This window comes from Dipodomys merriami, unplaced genomic scaffold (genome assembly GCF_024711535.1).
Source record: "Dipodomys merriami isolate MVZ:Mamm:240054 unplaced genomic scaffold, mDipMer1.0.p SCAF_2, whole genome shotgun sequence".
Classification (NCBI taxonomy): Eukaryota; Metazoa; Chordata; class Mammalia; order Rodentia; family Heteromyidae; genus Dipodomys; species Dipodomys merriami.
In genome coordinates this window covers 62,552,171-62,570,693 of record NW_027203381.1, presented here as the reverse complement: position 1 = coordinate 62,570,693, position 18,523 = coordinate 62,552,171, and the positions used below count along the sequence as shown (strand labels likewise).

Here is an 18,523-nt window from a genome sequence, read left to right as displayed (position 1 = left end):
ATAGATCTGACAATGGGAAGGAAATAGAGCAGGTGACTTACTTGTGGAAGTCCTCAATGCAGTGAATGAGCCCACCAGCGTCCACGGTGAATGGGATGCCATCCAGGCTGCGGTGGCACATCACACAGGTGAAACAGTGAGGATGATAGGCCTTCCCAGTGGCACGGAGAATCCGTTCCATGATGGGCTTGGAACACACGTTGCACTGCTCCAGAGTATTCTGAGGCAGAAGAGGAGACTTTATTAGCCTGGGACTGAAGGAGCTCTGAAGAGGAGGAGAAGTATTTTACCAAACATCTACTTATCCCAGCACTGAGGGGGGCAGAGCACATTTCTATTTACAAGAAGCAAACAAGGCGGCCAATCAACTTTCCCTGGGGTACCCAGGCGGTAGATACCAAACCCAGGATTGAGAATCAACGCTTTCTTACTTCATCCACGCTCTTTCCCTCTATAGCGAGAGTAATGGCAAAGTTATCTCTAAATGTTCAGACAGTAAGCAGTTCTGGCTTTGCTGGAACAACTTGGTTTTGTCCTGTACTTCTCAAAAACTTCTCTATAAAGAACATAAACTAAGGGCATGAATGTGTTCTAGTAAAGCTTTATTTACAAAAACAGGTATTGGGCTAGATGAGGTCTCTGGCTGCAGTTGGATAGCTGAATTACACCAGATTTTCCACCTAATAAATAATTTCCTCTTACTTGTAATACTTGGATTTTTTTTTTAGAGAATGGTTTGTCTGATGATTGACACCGTATGCCCAATTGAAACAGTACTAACAAAGGTTCTGATGATTTAAAATGTTGATTCAAACACCCTCTCTAAGTGTAGGGTCCATGAACTCTTGATAGAAATGTTGAAAAGGGAATTGAGAAATACATGTTCTCTAGCTTTAAAATATGTTGTGATTAAAAAGATACATATAATCCTGAAGAGAGACAACAGTCTGTGAGCTAGCCTTCAGAAGATCAAATATTATCTTTCTATCATTCTCTAGTATCCCATGTACTATTAAACAATTTTACTTCAACTAAGCTATCTGGACTAAGTCTCTGGAATCTAATAGACCTAGGGTATATGTCTCATTAGAAAGATATGGAACTGAATGGGATATGGAAATTGAGGTATGATTTTCCTCTTGTTAAGAGAATCTTAAGTGCTTTGAAGGAAGATGTACTTTTATGGAGGTAACTAGTATCTTGAAATCAGCCCTCTAAGCTAACTTCCTTGTTTGCATCTCTTCTGTAGTACTTCCAAATTCCTTTCCAGGTAAACAACAGCTTAACGGCTCCATCATGTAGAAAGAGCTAACTCTTTACATCGCGTCCAATCTTCTTTCCTAGTGTCATCTCTAGAAAACCACATTCTACACTGCTCACTCTTATTCAAACCTATGAGTAACTTCCAGACGTTTGTGCTTTGGCTCAGGCTTCCAGATGAATGAAAAAAAATGCCATTTTGACCATTGAAGATACAGCTTAGAAGCCTTCCTGATGATCCCATGTGGAATGAATTGCTTCTTATTCTTACTTTCTTAATTTCTTACTCTGATCAATTTATTTACTTTGCTTACAGCACTTACTAAGTGTACATTGTTAAAATTGTTTTTGTAAGCAGGATACTGGTAGCTCATGTCTATAATCCTAGCTAATAAGGGAGCTGAGATCTGAGGATTGTGGTTTAAAACCAGCCTGGTCAGGAAAGTCTATGAGACATATCTCCAATTACCTATCAAAAGACCAGAAGTGGAACTGAGCTCAAGTGGTAGACTTGGGTATAAAAACTTGAGGATAATGCTGCAATAAACATAGTTGTGCTGGTAGCTTTAGTATGGTCTTGTTTGTAACCATTTGGGTAAATGCCCAAAAGTGGGATTGCTGGGTCATAGAGGAGCTCTATGTAGAGTCTTTTGAAGAACCTCCATACTGCTTTCCAAAGTGGTTGAACAAGTTTATACTCCCACCAACAATGCAGTAGGGTTCCCTTCTGTCCACACCCTCTCCAGCATCTGTAGTTATTAGAGTTCTTGATTATAGCCATTCTAACTGGGGTGAGGTAGTATCTCAATGTTGTTTCAATTTGCATTTCTTTTATGGCTAGAGAGGTTGAGCATTTCTTCATGTGTCTATTGGCCATTCTTATTACCTCTTCAGAGAAGTTTCTCTTTAAGTCTTTAGCCCACTTATTTATTGGGCAGTTGTTTCTTTGAAGATTTGTTTTTGGGGGATTTAATTTTTTGAGTTCATAGCTAAGATATGGAACCAACCCAGATGCCCCTCAGTAGATGAATGGATCAAGAAAATATGGTATATATACACAATGGAATTCTATGCCTCCATCAGAAAGAATGACATTGCCCCATTTGTTAGGAAATGGAAAGACTTGGAAAAAATTATATTAAGTGAAGTAAGTCAGACCCAAAGAAACATAGGTCCCATGGTTTCCCTTATTTGCAAAATCTAGTATATGTCTGAGTCAACCAGAAAAGGTGAGATAAGTTGATGTTAGGGGAATGAACCCCAAGATAAGTGTTCAAATGTTTTTTTGTTTTTGTTTTTTTTCCTTTCATGCAATTGTTTCTAGCATATTTATAAGATGATTTCTATGTTGCTTTGTATGTCCCTCCCCCACGGTATAACCCATGCTTTCACTGTATTTGATGTTGGTATAATTTGTGGAGGGGAAGGGAAAAAACAAATCATTTAAATAGGGATACAGGTGGACCCATTGCAACAATGAGATGTACAAGTCGTTATGCCAAAAAACGAACTTGACAACTTTGGTGGGGGTAGAGGATCGGGTGGGGGGAGAGGATCGGGTTGGGGGAGGAGGAGGAGTATGGGAAGGGATGGGAAGGGGAAACAAAGAGGAGGCAACAGTGCTTGATAAGAAATGTACTGGTTATCTTTCCCATGTAATTGTAACTCCTTCTGAATGGTATTCTCAAAATAAAAAAAAAATAAACTTGAGCATAAGCCAGATGTCAGTGGCTCACACCTGTAATCCTAGCTACTCAGGAGGCTGAGATATAAGGATCATGGATCAAAGCCAGCCTGGGCAGAAAAGTCCATTATTCCTAATAAACTACTGTGGCTCATGTGGTAGAGCACTAGCCTTGAGCTGAGGAGTTGAGGGACAGTGCCCAGACCCAGAGTTCAAGCCCCGTGACCAACAAAAAACAATCAATACAACAAAATAATACCCACTTACAGATAACACCCAGACTTTGAGCTCAAGCCCGAGGACTAGTACATACAAAATTGTTTGTGTATATGTCTATTTTCTCTACTACTCTGTAATTTTATTAGGGGAAGGGACTGAATCTTAATATAATTCTATGTCTCAATATACTTTTTGGAATAAAAGTAGGCTGAGAATGAATATATGGAGAAAGAATGAAGGAAGGAAGACTATTTAATCATACCAGGGTAGCACTGTGCTGGCCATCTCCTCCAACTCTGGATTCTATCCCAAAATGAATTGGTAAATCCATCATCATCCTCTCCTCAGAGCTGTGGTTGCCTGAGGTTCTAAAATTGCTTGGTATGCCTTTGGTCACAGACTAAACTCATGGAAACTATTAACCTATTTTCCCCCATTTTGAAGTGGTGAAATTAAAATAGCATAAGAGGGCAGGATGAGAGTCTGGAGCTGATGATGGTCTGGAGTATGAGGGCCCTGTTTCTTTTCTACCCTGGTGATCTGAGTTAATGTGGCTGGAAATTATCTTCCCAGAGCTTGTGTTTTACTTCTCTGTGGGTTTTAACTTTTTCCCCCTTTAGACTCAGCCCTGTAATAGAGTTGAACAAACCAGAAAATGCTTGACCAGAAAATATTTTGTTTGTATTGAGGCTTGGCTCCAATATTCAGTTCACTAACTTAAAACCAGCAGCAATATATAAGGTTTGGTCGGTTTCTAAGGAGAGACTGTCTGCTTCTATGGAAGCATTGCTCACAGGACAGGTAATCTAAACACTCTTCTGCTATAAAGGACACAAGTGTGGAATATGCCTAAAATTAGCCTCTTGCAAAATGTCTCTAAATCAGAAAATAAAGGTTCAGAGAAAGCCTTGGCTGGCTGCTGGGTCTAGTGAATGATGACACACTAACTTTCTGCTGCTGGGTCTTGTGAATGATGACACACTAACTTTCACTAGTCAACTCTCTTTCTCTGGCTTCCAACTGACCCACTAGTATACTTGAATCTTTAGCTTCTCTTAGAGAAAAGGTAGATGTCTATGTCCACACCTGTCTGAATGAGCCTGTCTCATCTGATCTTGAAAGCTAAAGAGGGTAAGGCCTGATTAGTATTTGGATAGCGAAGGGGTAGTGTCTCAGAATGTGAGGGAGGATGCTAGGAACTCCTATAGTCCAGGAGTTTATTTCCCAAGTGAGCCAAAAGTCCTGGAGAACTAATAGATTGGAATGAATCAGAGAGTACGAGAGAGAAAGAGAGAGAGACAGAGAGAGACAGACAGACAGAGACAGAGACAGAGAGACAGTCTTTAAAGTAGTTGTACAAAGGAATTGCCACTTAACAAAGCAGTTTATGAATACAATCCATCTTGATTAATCTCATCCCTTCCAACATTCTCACCTATTCCTCCCCCTAGCCACACCTTCCCCTCACCTCTTCTTAATTTTGTAGTATATACATTGAATTCTTGAAGGGCAAATGGGAATGGTACCCAGCTTTCCTGATTTCCAATAATTTAGAGAGCACTGACACATGTATTATGTAGCCATAAATGGGCAAAGTTTTGAATTATCCTTCTACCTTTGTCAATAGTTATTATAATATTTTGGGTAAATAATTTCTTCTCTCTAGCTCTCAATGGAAATGATTAAATGTAACTCTGCAAATTTATCACTGTTATTTATGAGTATTTCTGGCATAGGAAAAGGTCAATGTTTCCATTATCAAAGATGTACAAGAAAACTGGATAACAATCCCTGAACAGAAGTTTGAAAGTGGGGCTCGTCTGTTAGAAACCTCAATTGTATCATGTTTAATATGTCATACCACTTATCATTTTAGAAATTGCTAATGATACCATTTCAACCACCACAAAGGAAAATTGTGCATCTTATGCATGCTTGTTATTTTCTAGACAGACCAAAATGTGCACTCTTCATGAAGATATTAAGCTTTTCTGAAGTAGGATAAAGTAAAATGATTCATAAGAATACTTTTGAAGAAAACAAGAAAGACTTTAGTAGAGTAGATGGGAAAGGGCGGTGTCTCAGTATGCCTGTTTATTTTATATCTTACCATGTGTGATGTATGGGCAGATAAGAAAGAAGAGCAACCTCTAGAATAAGAGCTTTCCAAGTCAGTAGGGTGCTTGGTGATCCCACTCCCAAAGCCACTGTCCCTGTGGGCCCCACCCCACCACCTTTCAGCCACCACACTGATCTCCTTGCCACTTCTTTAATAAAGTTCTTTTGTGAGCCTATACTACATCACCCCTTCTTTGCACAGAAAATGTCTATTCAGTCTTCAAAGTGAAGCTCAAATCTCACTTCTGAAAAATCGGTCCTGGTTCTCTTTCTGTTATATTCCAAGTAAAATAAGTCCACCGTTACAGGATTAATAGGAGGATGCTTCTTGACACCTCCTCATAACCAAGCAGTGGCCTCTTCTAGGAAATCAATTCTGAAGTACATGTGCACAGAGTGAACCGTGTTGGGGAAATCACTGAGATAGACATCTGGGAAACATCTTGGGTAGAAAGAGGATTGGGATTGTGGGATTATTACTCAGCTATAATCAAGGACTCCATGGAGAATGTGGTAGCTGGCCAGTCCTGCAGACTTGTTCTTCTATGAAGCTATCAGCTAGGGCTGTTATAGTCTCCCATCTACCAGCTTATAGGCACAGGTGATCCCCAAGAAGGAGGTGTAATCTCGAGTGTTCAGTTCAGTGTAATTACCACAGTGGGATCTAGCTCAGTCCTCACTGGTCAATAATCCCAGTATCTGAGGGAATGAGGGCCTCGATAGCATAATACGTCATCCACAATAGCAACTATCCTTGCTAGGGCTTGGATAGTTGACAGGGAATTAATAACCAACTGTGAAAGGCCTTATTGCCTAAGCTGAATGATGAATCAAGATTTTCTTTTCCTTCCTTCCTTCCTTCCTTCCTTCCTTCCTTCCTTCCTTCCTTCCTTCCTTCCTTCCTTCCTTCCTTCCTTCCCTTCCCTCCCCTTCTCTTCCTCCCTTCCTCCCTCCTTTCTTTCCTTCCCTTCCTTCCTTCCTCCCTCCCTCCCTTCCCTTCCCTCCCTTCCCTCCCTTCCTTCCTTCCTTCCTTCCTTCCTTCCTTCCTTCCTTCCTTCCTTGCTTCCTTGCTTCCTTGCTTGCTTGCTTGCTTCCTTCCTTCCTTCCTTCCTTCCTTCCTTCCTTCCTTCCTTCCTTCCTTCCTTCCTTCCTTCCTTCCTTCTTTCCTTCCTTTCCTTCCTTCCTTCCTTTTTTCCAGCAGACCCTCTTTGAAGGTCAGTTTTTAAAGCAATTATCTGCACAATCACTCTAATGGAAGTAGGGTTAAATTGAAAAGATGTAATGGTAGCAGAAACAAAACAAATTGCAAAAAGATATAGCTTATAAACTTTTCTGAAAAGATAGTGATAGCATTATTACAAACAGAAAGTTTGCCAGGTACTGGTGGCTCACACCTGTAATCCTAGTTACTTAGGTAGCTGAAATCTGAGGATTGTGGTTCAAAGCCATCCCAGGTAGGAAAATCTGTGAGACTGTTATTTCCAACTAACAACTAAAAAAATCTGGAAATAGAGCTGTTAAAAAAAGAAAAAAGATGATGATGAAGAAGAAGAAGAGGAGGAGGAGGAGGTGGAGGAGGAGGAGGAGGAGGAGGAGGGAAAAAAAGCTCAAGGTTAGAGCCCAGGCCCCTGAATTCAAGCCCCAGGACCAGCATTTTTTAAAAAGCAATTTGAATAAAAATGACCAACTAATCTTTCACAAAAAACCTCCAAATGCAACTGTTTTGTAAATTAGCTATACAATCTGCTTGTAGCTATTATAACCTTGGCTATTGTATAAATAACTTCTAATTCACAGGCAGAAGAGCTGGAAGAATCATCTGAATGTAAATGAAGCCTAAGCAATGCAAACACTACTAGTGAGGTGATAAAGAAAATAAAAATATCACTATGGCTTATATATTACATAAGTAGACATGTATTCAATGTTGAGTACTTTTAAATCAAGAGATATGAGTATTTGACATTATAAATTATTTAGGATGATATAACATTCCAGAGAAGCATTTTTTGTCCCATTCTTCCTATTCCTTCTCTATCTCTCTCCCTTCCTTCCTTCCTTCCTTCCTTCCTTCCTTCCTTTTTCCCTCCCTCCCCCTCCCTCTCTTTCTCTCTCTCTCCCTCTTTCTCTCTGTCTCTGTCTCTCTCTCTCTTTCGTTCGTTCTTTCGTTCTTTCCTTCTTTCTTTTGGTAAAACCCAGCATTGTGAAACAGGAAGGATCTTGGGATGATAAAAGGTGACATTTTATGATGTAATGTTGGTCTAATTGGGATTAAAAATAGAAAAGAAGGGGGAGATTGTGAAAACATTAGATAGTAAGAAGTGGTCTAGATATCATTCTAGGTGAGTTTCAGCTCTCCTCAATTTTATCAAGGAAGCATATCATAAAGAGCCATATCTCCTTCCTGACTGCAAGTGTCCAAGAATAGAGTCTGTGGGAAACACACATTGTCCAGTTTGAAAATCATGGCTCTAGCTCAGTACTAGAGTCAGGAAGCTAAGGAATGGATAGTGATCACAGCAAGTAGCAGATCTGGGATTAAGACAGAGGACTGCTAATTCTGTTGAATGGAAAAATGTTTCTGCTATACCATATTGTACTTATTCTGTATTTTCATACACTCCACATTACACATAGAAGGCATTGAGATTTATTATCTGCCAGTCATGTGCAATTCCATAAAGGCAGAAAACATGTTGAGATCATAAAAAATTCTTCCCAAAGTCCCACAGGATAAGACAGAAAGCACACTGTTGGATTCCCCAACATCTACACTAAAGTACATCTTGTGTTAAGTGTGTATCTCTTGCATAAAATTGATGCTCTCTGAATTTTGATTTAATGATGGACCAATAAGCTTTGGGTGAGTACTTTGCATAACATAAAATTATTTTGTGGAACCATGCAAAAGAACTTTGCAATCTAAAATTTTTCAACTGGTATGCTTTAAGTGGGTTTTAGGGATAGCATATTTGGTAGGCCTAATAGGGCCATGTTTCCAGGGTTCCTGATTGGTCACTGGGTCGGGAGATATTTCAACCAATGACTCTAGTGTGTTGAACGAATAGTACCATCTCCCACATGAATGATGATATGAAGGAAGTTGGGAAGCACATTTCAAGTTTAGGCATTCCCACAGAAGGGCGATGTCATTTAGTACAAAAAAAAAGAGAGAGAAAAAGGCAATGCCTCATAACATTTCTCTTAGTTCAAATATTTATAATACCCAAGTTAATTATCTACTTCAAACTTATTCTGTACTTTGAATGTGATAATCAAGAATTCCCAAATGATGGCACTACCTTTAAGTTTTCAGTGCAAGTGATGAGAATCACTTTATCTTGGTAGTTTTTCTAATGAGTACAAAATTCTCCAACAGTTCTGCCTATGAATGCATGTCTTATGAATTATTTTTCTCTTTACAAATGTCCTTTTCCTGTTTCTATATGTTAGTCCAAGTGTGTATTTGTATCCATATCAAATGTGCACTTACAGACAGAAAATTATACTGTCATCCAATTCCTATGACCACAATTTTCTAATCAGAACCAAAATTCTTTCTTTACACACGAAAATTCTAGGTTTTTCCAGTTACGAAAATTACTGAAACAATTTGCTAAATGGCATTGAACCCATAAAAAGTGTTCTATTTTGATGCTGACTGCACTTAGTACAAAAAGAACAGAGATGAGACACCTAACTAAAAGCTACTCTTCCATCAAAAAAATGATACTGTACCATTCGTAAGGAAAAGAGAAGACTTGGAAAAAATTATATTCAGTGAAGTAGGCCAGACCCAAAGAAACATAGGTTGCATGGTTTGTTTCCCTCATTTGTTGTAACAAGAATGTGCCCATAAATCTACAAGTAAACACACTGGATGGTAAAAGACATAAAAATATACTTGGACATGGTAAATTATATCAGTCTTTAAACATTCACACAGTGAGACCAAAGGAGGATATTCTTAGGATAGGATCACAAAAGAGTTATGTGTACATGACCATATAAAATGATGTGTGTCGAAATGCACTCCAAGAAATGGAAACAAGAAGTTTTTCTTCCCCCTCCCCCCTTTGTTGCAGTGTTTGATTTCTGTACCTTTCATATTGTTTGCAAGTTTATCTGTTTTGGGAAAGGTAAGGAGGGAACACAGAAATGGTGGGACAAAGGGTGAACAAATGCAGCAGTGATATTCACTAGTCACATGTTGAATATGAATTATACAACTTGTGGCAGGGGAGTGGGGGAGGGAACTTGTGGGAGAAAGCAAAGGAAGAGGTAACACTGCTCAAAAAGAAATGTTACCTTGCTCGTGTATTTGTAACCACTCTGTATGGTATTTTCACAATAAAAAATGTTTTAAAAAAGAAATGTATTCATTACCTGACTTACATAACTGTAATCTTTCTTTACAATAACAATAAATAAAAAAATTAAAACAATTCCAACTTTCTTTCTTTTCATTTCCTTTTCTTTTTGGTACCAGTTGTGGGCTTGGACTCAAGGCCTATGGTGTTCTTGAGCTTTTCTGTCCGCTCTACCACTTGAGCCTCAGCTTCACTTTGGGCTAGGCTTATTTATTTGTTTAGGTGCCTCATTGGAGAGAAGAGTCTCACAGACTATTCTGCGCAGTCTGGCTTCAAACCACAATCCATACATCTCAGCCTCCCAACTAGCAACGATGGCAGCTATGTGTCACAGACACCTGGTGTCCAGCTTGTTTGATTTAGGCATTTCTGCCAATCTTTTTGAGCATAACCACATGTATCCAATGCCTATAAGACTTCAGCTTTCTAAAAAATTCCTTTTAAATAAACTTTTCAAGCGAGAACTTTTAAAATATTTCCATCTTTTCACTTATTCCAGGATTGCAGAATTCCCTGAGAGCAAAGGAAAGCATTTGACATCCTGTAGCAACAGAACAAGACAGAAAAGACAAAAGTGTTCTCTACCCTCAGAGCTTCCTGGTGTAATGGCAGAGGTAAGCACATCTAAAAATAAGTGATTAGAGGCGCAGAGCACAAGAAATTGCTATTGTAGAGGCATAAGGAATATGTGCTGGAACTCATAGAAGATAGTAATTACTTATAACCAGTGAGGATGGGCAGTGTGCTGGTAGTTTATGGCTTTAGGAATCTATTTTAGGTGGAATTTGAGTTGGCATTTGAAAACAAACTCATTCTAACACTCCTGTCTTAATGTTGTTTTACAACAACACCCTTATTTATCTAAACCTCCTTGGGAGATGTCTCACATAATTCTTCATCAAAATGAAATTCATTTCACAGGTAGAATGTTGTAAGGAAATCTGTGTCTTTGTAGATTTGGTGAAGGGTAACTCACCATTGCTAGATGCAAACATCCATGGATGCCACTCGAACAAGCAAATCAATATATGGTTATTAAAACAGGATTTAGAAAAAAAAGCAACAAAATGATATTTGGACTGACTTCAGAATTAAATGTATCTTTGGGGCTGGGAAGGTGGCTCAGTGGTAGAATGCTTGCCTTATATTATATACATGAGGCCCTGGGTTTGACTCCTCAGCAACACATAAGCAGAAAAGGCCGGAAGTGGAGCTGTGGTTCAAGTGGTTGAGCATTAGCCTTGAGCTGAAGAGCTCAGGGCCAGCGCCCAGGCCCAGAGTTCAGGCTCCGTGACTGACAAAAAGAAAAGAAAAGAAAAAGAACTTTATCTTCATTAAAAAAAATATTCCAAGTTGCCATAAGCCACATTCTTCACAAAGTAAATAATTCTCTGTTGTTTGGCACTATGGTTTGGATTGTGAATTGAGCTTTAGTAATTTCAGAAAAAAGAAGGTCTTGATTAAAGGACATTTAATCTCTCAATACCTGTAGGCTTAGAGAGATGGTATTTTACCTTAAAACGTGTAAGCCATGTGGCCTGCAAGGGCTTCCAAAATACTTTTTTTGAATGTGTCATAATCCTTGAGAAGTGGAAGGAGGTGAGACTTGATGACTATGTGTCAGACCATCATGCTCAGGGGCAAATGAAAAGATCACACAATTTCAATGAGTTTATCCTGAGGAGGAAAATAAAGACTAGAATTCCTTTCCTTCCAAGCCAAGCCAAATCAGAGATTTGCTTTTACACCATCTTCAAGCTATAGTCCTGTTAGGACTTATTTTCTTGGGAATCACATCAGGCTTGTCATGTTAAGTAAGAGAATTAGTGCCAGATTCAAAAGACCTGCATTTAAAAGTCTTGGCAAGTTCTTGACTTTTTAGGGTTGGTGCTGCTTCTTTTCTTCTCCCTCTCTCCCTCCCTCCCTTCCTCTCTCCTGGGGTTTAACCTCAGGTCTTCCTTGCTGGCTAGACTGGGGCTTTAAACAGGAGCCAGAATTCTCTGCCCTTTTGGTGGTGGAGATGTGCCCTTGCTAACTGTGCATCCATGTTGGTCTTAAACTCCAAGTCTCTCAATTTCCACAGGACCAGGAGCTGAGATTGCAGATATGAACCACCCTGCCTAGCTCAGGGTACACTCTCTTAACATATCATAGATTACAACCCAACTAACCCCAAAGCCTGTGTCTATCAAGCACTGTCCTGATGCTCTTATTTGGTAATCTTAAATTCAGAAAAGACACTTTGAAGGGAGAAAAATTTAACTTTGTATCACAGTGCTAACCCCAGCATTTCTTGAAACAAGAATTGTGGATAGAGATGTTTATGTAGATCCTGTACAGGTCAGTGACAAAGGGAAATTAACCAGAAGTCAAGGGCTATTCTCTAGTCATGCCAACCAAGTTTAGCCATTAGGAATGAGGCCCACGGTGAACATTTCTTTCTGGATTTCAGTTCATTTGCCTATAAAAGAAGAAACTTTAATAGACAGAGTCCTTTGAAATTCTGACTGAATTGAAAGCTGGACAAAAGCTACAATAGGCCAGACCCTTTTTAAGGGACATTGTTTACAACTTCATTCCATTTCTAGAACAATGCCTGGCAGATAGACAGAACTCAATAGATAATTTACCAAGTAATTGAATGGCTGTTCATTTGGGAATACTCCCAGAATGTAACCAACAGCACCTATTCCCATAGACAAATATGAAACTTCATCATCATCATCATCATCATCATCATCATCATCATCATCATCATCATCATCATCATCATCTTTGGATGCCTTTCCATCACCAGTCTATTTATCTCTCCTCTTGAGCCAGACTCTAATGTCAGTATTCTCATTGCTTTCTTTGTAGTCCCTTCACTTTCCATTTTCACCTCCCAGCATTCAAAAGCTGCCATGATTATGGTGAATCTTTCATCAGATCTGTACATCAGTACATTCACAACCTCTGGAGCAGTACTTCAACATCATAGGTAGTGGTAAATATTTGTTTTTTGCATGAAAGCAATAAGTGACATGAAATAAATTAATATTTAAGGTGTTTTCTAATTTTAATTGCAAGAAAGCATGACCTTAAACAAATAAATATCTAAGATGTTTTCTAATGCTAAGGATTTTCTGATACTATTTCAGGAAGAACATGTTTTTCTCACACACACACACACACACACACACACACACACACACACACACACACACACACACAATAAATAAATAAAAACCACCAAACAAGGTCATGGCTGGGTGCTGGTGGCTCATGCCTGTAGACCTATTTCCTCAGGAGGCTGAAATCTGAGGATTAGAGCTCAGGTAGGAAAGTCTGTGAGATTCTTACCTCTAATTCATCACCATATAATTGGAAGTGGAGCTGAGGCTCAAGTGGAAGAGCACTAGCCTTGAGGGAAAAAGCTCAGGGGCAGCAGTCAAGTTTGAGTTCAAGCTCCAGGACAGGCACAGAAACAAAAAAAAATCCCCTAAAAAGCTCACCAAAGAAACAAAAACAGTACCATAGATTTCCCTAAGGATGTAAGGATTAATCGCAGTAGGGAGAATACTCTTTCTCTATATACTATTGATCTACTATGGGTAAGTGGCCAATCCAGGGAAAAAAATCTAAAACTTGAGTTCAAGTGATGATGTTTCTATCTAATAGACAGAAAGCAATGACTGCTTGCCTTGAATGTTTGAACTATTATAAACAACCATTACAGCTACGGTCTACAAGCAGAGAGTGGATACATTCTCAGTACCATTCTGCTCATGTGTCAGTTGGTTCTCTTCGGAGTTGTCTGAATCTTGTCTCTGCCAAGATGTTTATTTTCTACCCAGTTTTATGAATTACAATGCCAAGCAACAAGGGTCATGGAAGGTTTCTTCTTGTACTATTAGGGATGACAGGACAGCTTGTTTGAACCAAACTTGATCTTCTTTCAAAAGAAAAGGAAAATTTTAAGCTTTCAACTCCTGGGAGTGGCAAAGAGAACAGCCAGAGGGCCATGAGCTAACTGATTCTCTAGAGATCAGTTGAGTGGATTTGGCAGTCATTTGGCTTCTGGTAAAAACAAGGCCTTCTAATTATACTTCTACCAATGGAAGACAAAAGACAGTACTGCAGCCTTGAAAGGTCATGATGACATGCCAGTATCAGGGCTGTGACTATGTGGTTTCTTCTGAGTGTAGCACTGCTGTAGGTTACACAGCCAGCACTGGAACTCCATCATGAGAAAGGAATCTCAGAAAGAGCTCAGAGAATCTGTTGAAGTGATTTGCTTTTGCCTTAAATTGTACCTTCACTGGAGTATTTTCTGACACGAGAAACAAAATAATTACATGTTTTGGTTCCACTTTCTACAACCCCTCACAACACAAATAGTGGCTTAGATTAAGTAGGTATGAATGGCACAGTACAGGGTTTTCTATTCTGTAACTACTGAAAGACAAAGGAGACAGAAAATACAGATGTTTTTGCCTTGCTGCTGCAAAAATGTGGTGGACTAACTCAGCATCTCTGGAATGCAAATTTTCTTTCACAGTTTAACAGTCTTTTTTGGATTTCAGCACAGTGAACTCACACTTTCCTGGATTCCAAGACCTCCACAGAACCAGATGGATGAGAGGAATTGGGAGAAAGAACCCACATTGCTTGAAAAAGGTATGAATTTCTCACTCTGTATTTAGCCAAAAAGCTGAAAATTAGAAGAGCAAAATCACTTTTGGTTTGTTCAAATGCATGCCATCCTAGCGTTGTTTGTGTTGGTTAAAAAAAAAATTCCAAAGTGATTCGATGGTTTGAAGTCTGTGTTCAGTTTAAGCTCGGAAGCAAACTTTAACAGAGAGGATATGTTTACTATCGAAGGCAGGAAATAAAATACAGATGGAGGAGATTACTCAAGAGGATTGTTCAACTAAAGCCAATCACTGATTTCCAATGGCAGCCCTTTATCTTGACATTCATGCCCCTGGATACTGTCTTACCTTCTTCCTTTCCCATGTATCTATCCCACCATTCCTTCCCCCACTTCATTTTCATTCCTGTCAACCCTCACTTCAGTTTTGCCTAAACTTGCCATCAGGTGTTACTTCTGCTTTTCTTTCTGTTGTTGTTGTTAACAAATTAAATGGGTCAACTTTGAGGGCCCAGAGAACATGGATATATCTTCCTTCATTACTAGTTTCCTGTTCAGCGTTTCTACAACACCATCCCTCCCTTCCCTTCTCTTTACAAGGATCTGCTGAGAGTGTTACGGCATCCAAAGATGACCAACTACATCAAAAGTTACCTATCCCACAACAGCAAGAGCCTAGGACCTGGGAAGACCTATGGCAGTGCCTAGCTATAAGAATGCTGCAACCCAGTGTTGTATGACTCCCTGTAGTAATCATATAATGTAATAGGTTTTCTGTTCAAATGTATCTTTTTGGAGTCCTGTTACCAGTGTTAGGGAGATCATATACAGGTAGATGGAGATGGCCTAAATAGTCTCACTTATATCACGCCAGTTTTTAAGTCTTCCAGCATATATAAGAAAAGCATTTCAGACCTTAACCTGAGACTTAAAACCGGAGTTGCTTAGTTGTGATGCTATCAAATTTTGACCTACTGCTGGGCGCCAGTGGCTCATGCCTGCAATCTTAGCTTACTCAGGAGGCTGAGCTATGCTATGCATATTGGAAAAATATATATTCACGGAGTTAGATATTTAAAAATTTATCTTCTGGGGAATTTATGTTGTCTTGGGATTGGAGGAGACCTGAGGAAGGGGGAAAAAGGAGAAGAGACCTGATACTCGAAAAAGTAGATGCCTATTTTCTACTAAGCATTAGGTGAGGCTCTTTCACAAAATTAGTCCATCTGATTCTTAAAACAACAGGATGTCACTACTTTAATGAAGATGTCATGAAGATTATATATATGTATTCATAAAATTTGTATATACCCAAAGACATAATTTGGTACATAAGCAAAAGTCAGTCTAATTCCTATGGACATGATTTAGGCATTAATAAAACAATGTCAGTGGCTCATGCTACTCAGAAGGGTCAGATCAGGAAAAATTGGAGACATTATCTTCAAAAGTGAACAGCAGATGCTGGAGGGGATGTGGACAGAAGGGAACCTTACTGAATTGTTGGTGGGAGTGTAAACTTGTTCAACCACTTTGGAAAGTAGTATGGAGGTTCCTCAAAAGACTCCACATAGAACTCCCCTATGACCCAGCAATGCCACTTTTGGGCATTTACCCAAATGATCACAAACAAGACCATACTAAAGCTACCAGCACAACTATGTTTATTGCAGCATTATTTACCATAGCTAATTTATGGAACCAACCCAGATGCCCCTCAGTAGATGAATGGATCAAGAAAATGTGGTGTATATACACAATGGAATTCTATGCCTCCATCAGAAAGAATGGCATTGCTCCATTTGTTAGGAAATGGAAATACTTAGAAAAAATTATATTAAGTGAAGTAAGCCAGGCCCAAAGAAATATAGGTCCTATGGTTTCCCTTACTTGCAATAACTAGTATATGTCTGAGACAAGCAGAAAAGGTCAGATAAGTTGATGTTAGGTGAAATGAACCCCAAGATAAGTATTCAAATGTTTCTTTTTCTTTCTTGCGATTGTTTCTAACATATTTATAAGATGATTTCTTTGTTGCTTTGTATGTCCCTCCCCCATGGTATAACCCCTGCTTTCATTGTATTTGATGTCAGTATAATTTGTGGAGGGGAAGGGCAAAAAAAATTGTTTAACTAGGGATACAGGTGGACCCATTGCAACCATGAGATGTACAATTTTATGTCAAAAACGAACTTTACAACTTTGGCGGGGTGTGGGGGTGTGGGGTGGGGAGTGGGAGATGGGAAGGGAAGGGAAGGGGAAACAAAGGAAGAGGCAACAATGCTTGATAAGAAATGTACTCATTACCTTGCCCATGTAATTGTAACCCCTCTGTCCGGCATTTTCACAATTAAAAAAAAAAGTGACCTGCAAACAGCTGTGGTAGAGGTGTGGTATTGTGCCACTGAGTGAGCAATCTGACCAAGGAAGTACCATGTCCTGAGTTCAAATCTTGGACATGGTGAAGCATAAAAAAAACACAAAAGCCATAAGAAAACCTCTCAAAAGGTTTAAAGCAGAGGGGAAAACACTGCATCTGGTATGGGCAGACAAAATGACGAAATTGCACATACTTGAGGTGTTTTTTACAGCATCCTTACTTAAACATCACATTTGTGAGAAATAACAATCTTTGGTGTAGTAGAAAGAGCACTGGACCAGGAATCAGTAAAAGGAATACTAGCCTTAGAAATGTCACCAATTTGCTAGATAGTATTCCTGGAAAGTTGTCACTAATTGTAGTTAAGTACAGATATTTGCATCTCTCAGAATCCTTAGAGGAGCTCAGTCCACTGAATGTAGGAGCCACCATGGAAGCCACGTGCTGGGCAGAGCAGAGGGACTCTACCACAGGCTGGTCCTCGGGATCATCTCTTCCTTCACTGACAAAGAAGGAAACACTGTCTTTTCTCTCACTACAGTGAACCTACTCCTAACTAATACGTGTACTTTTTGATTTGAGTCAAGTTATTGTCCTTTTCTGTGTCTCAGTTTTCTTATTTGTGTAACAAAATTTGGGCTAAAAGTACTTAAAGATATATTTCAGGTTCTCTATGACTCATGCTGTAAGGGAAACAGAAGGGATCAGAACCCTACCTTACTTAGAAACAATACCCGCATCTCCCTTTGTGTACAGAAGAAATCTAGCTCCTTGGATTGATAAGAACACTTATAATTGATGCTGTTGAATGATGCCTAGCCAATCTCCTAAGCATCCTATGTTTTAGCTAAATCAGATTCCTTGCAGTTCTCTGAACATAACCTATTATTTTGGTCCTCTGGGATCCTCTCTTCTGATTACCCTTCTCACACCTCTGAAGGAACATGTCCAGATTCCGGTTTGATGTGTCCTGTTCTCTCAAGGATTCCCTGAATATATTCCTTTCAGAACTGGCTGCTCCTCTCCTCATTTTTCTCTCATCATCCACAACACTCCTGTATTCTGTGTTCTGATTTTCTATACATGCTTGTTTCTACTACATTGTAAGCTCTATCAGATGGGGCTGGCCAAGACTTAACCCATCTTTTGAATCCTGTATCTAGCACAATGTTAGGTATATCACTAGTTACACACGTATCTTTGAATAATGAGTGTCTCAGTAAGAGCATAAATACAAAATGTTAATTTTGTTGTGGTTAAGCATGTAAATCCTCATCTTGTTTAGGAGACTAGACTTCATGGAGAAAAATGAGCTTGGAAGACAAAGGGAATAGTCTGGAAGCTTGAGCAGTCATCATAACCATTTTCCTTATCTGAACCAAGCAACAATAATAAGCACTTAGCAGTCATGGAGCGTCTGTCTCAAGTGAGCTTTCAGTCCATCACAGATAGGATCTCCTTCACCTTGTTTGTGCCCCAAGGTTACACAGTCAGTCTTTGGCAGATACAACAGACTTATGAGCTCCCAATTCTCATTGCCAGTGCTATGAGTTCCAGAGCATAATATCTCTGTTAATAGGTTCTCCTTGTCAAGGGTACACAGGGCATACACTAGAGGAACATTGCGAGAGGAATTAGATGTAAGACTGGTTTAGACATGCTTCTCACTCAGGCTGTTCTGAGAAAAGAGAACAAATCACAGAGACTAAACAGTACCTGAAGAAAGCATCTTTTAAAAATTCCAGATACACTTGTCTCTTCCAAGTAAAGATTTACTTTACTCTGTGGCCTTTTCTTTTTGGTAACCTGGTAATCCTTTTTCAAGCCCACTGAATTGTTCATCTCTCTCAGGCTATTGA

The 18,523-nt window shown here is 39.3% G+C and overlaps 1 protein-coding gene across 6 annotated transcripts in view; it reads right to left on the bottom strand.

Annotated features, from left to right (window-relative positions):
* The window catches only part of Lpp (LIM domain containing preferred translocation partner in lipoma), a 694,821-nt gene that overhangs the window by 28,650 nt on the left and 647,648 nt on the right, over nt 1-18,523 (bottom strand). For all 6 annotated transcript variants that reach the window (XM_070029814.1, XM_070029810.1, XM_070029813.1 and 3 more), the window contains one exon: nt 42-220. In XM_070029814.1, coding sequence (XP_069885915.1) covers nt 42-220 — 179 coding nt within the window. The remainder of the gene's footprint in view (nt 1-41; nt 221-18,523) is intronic.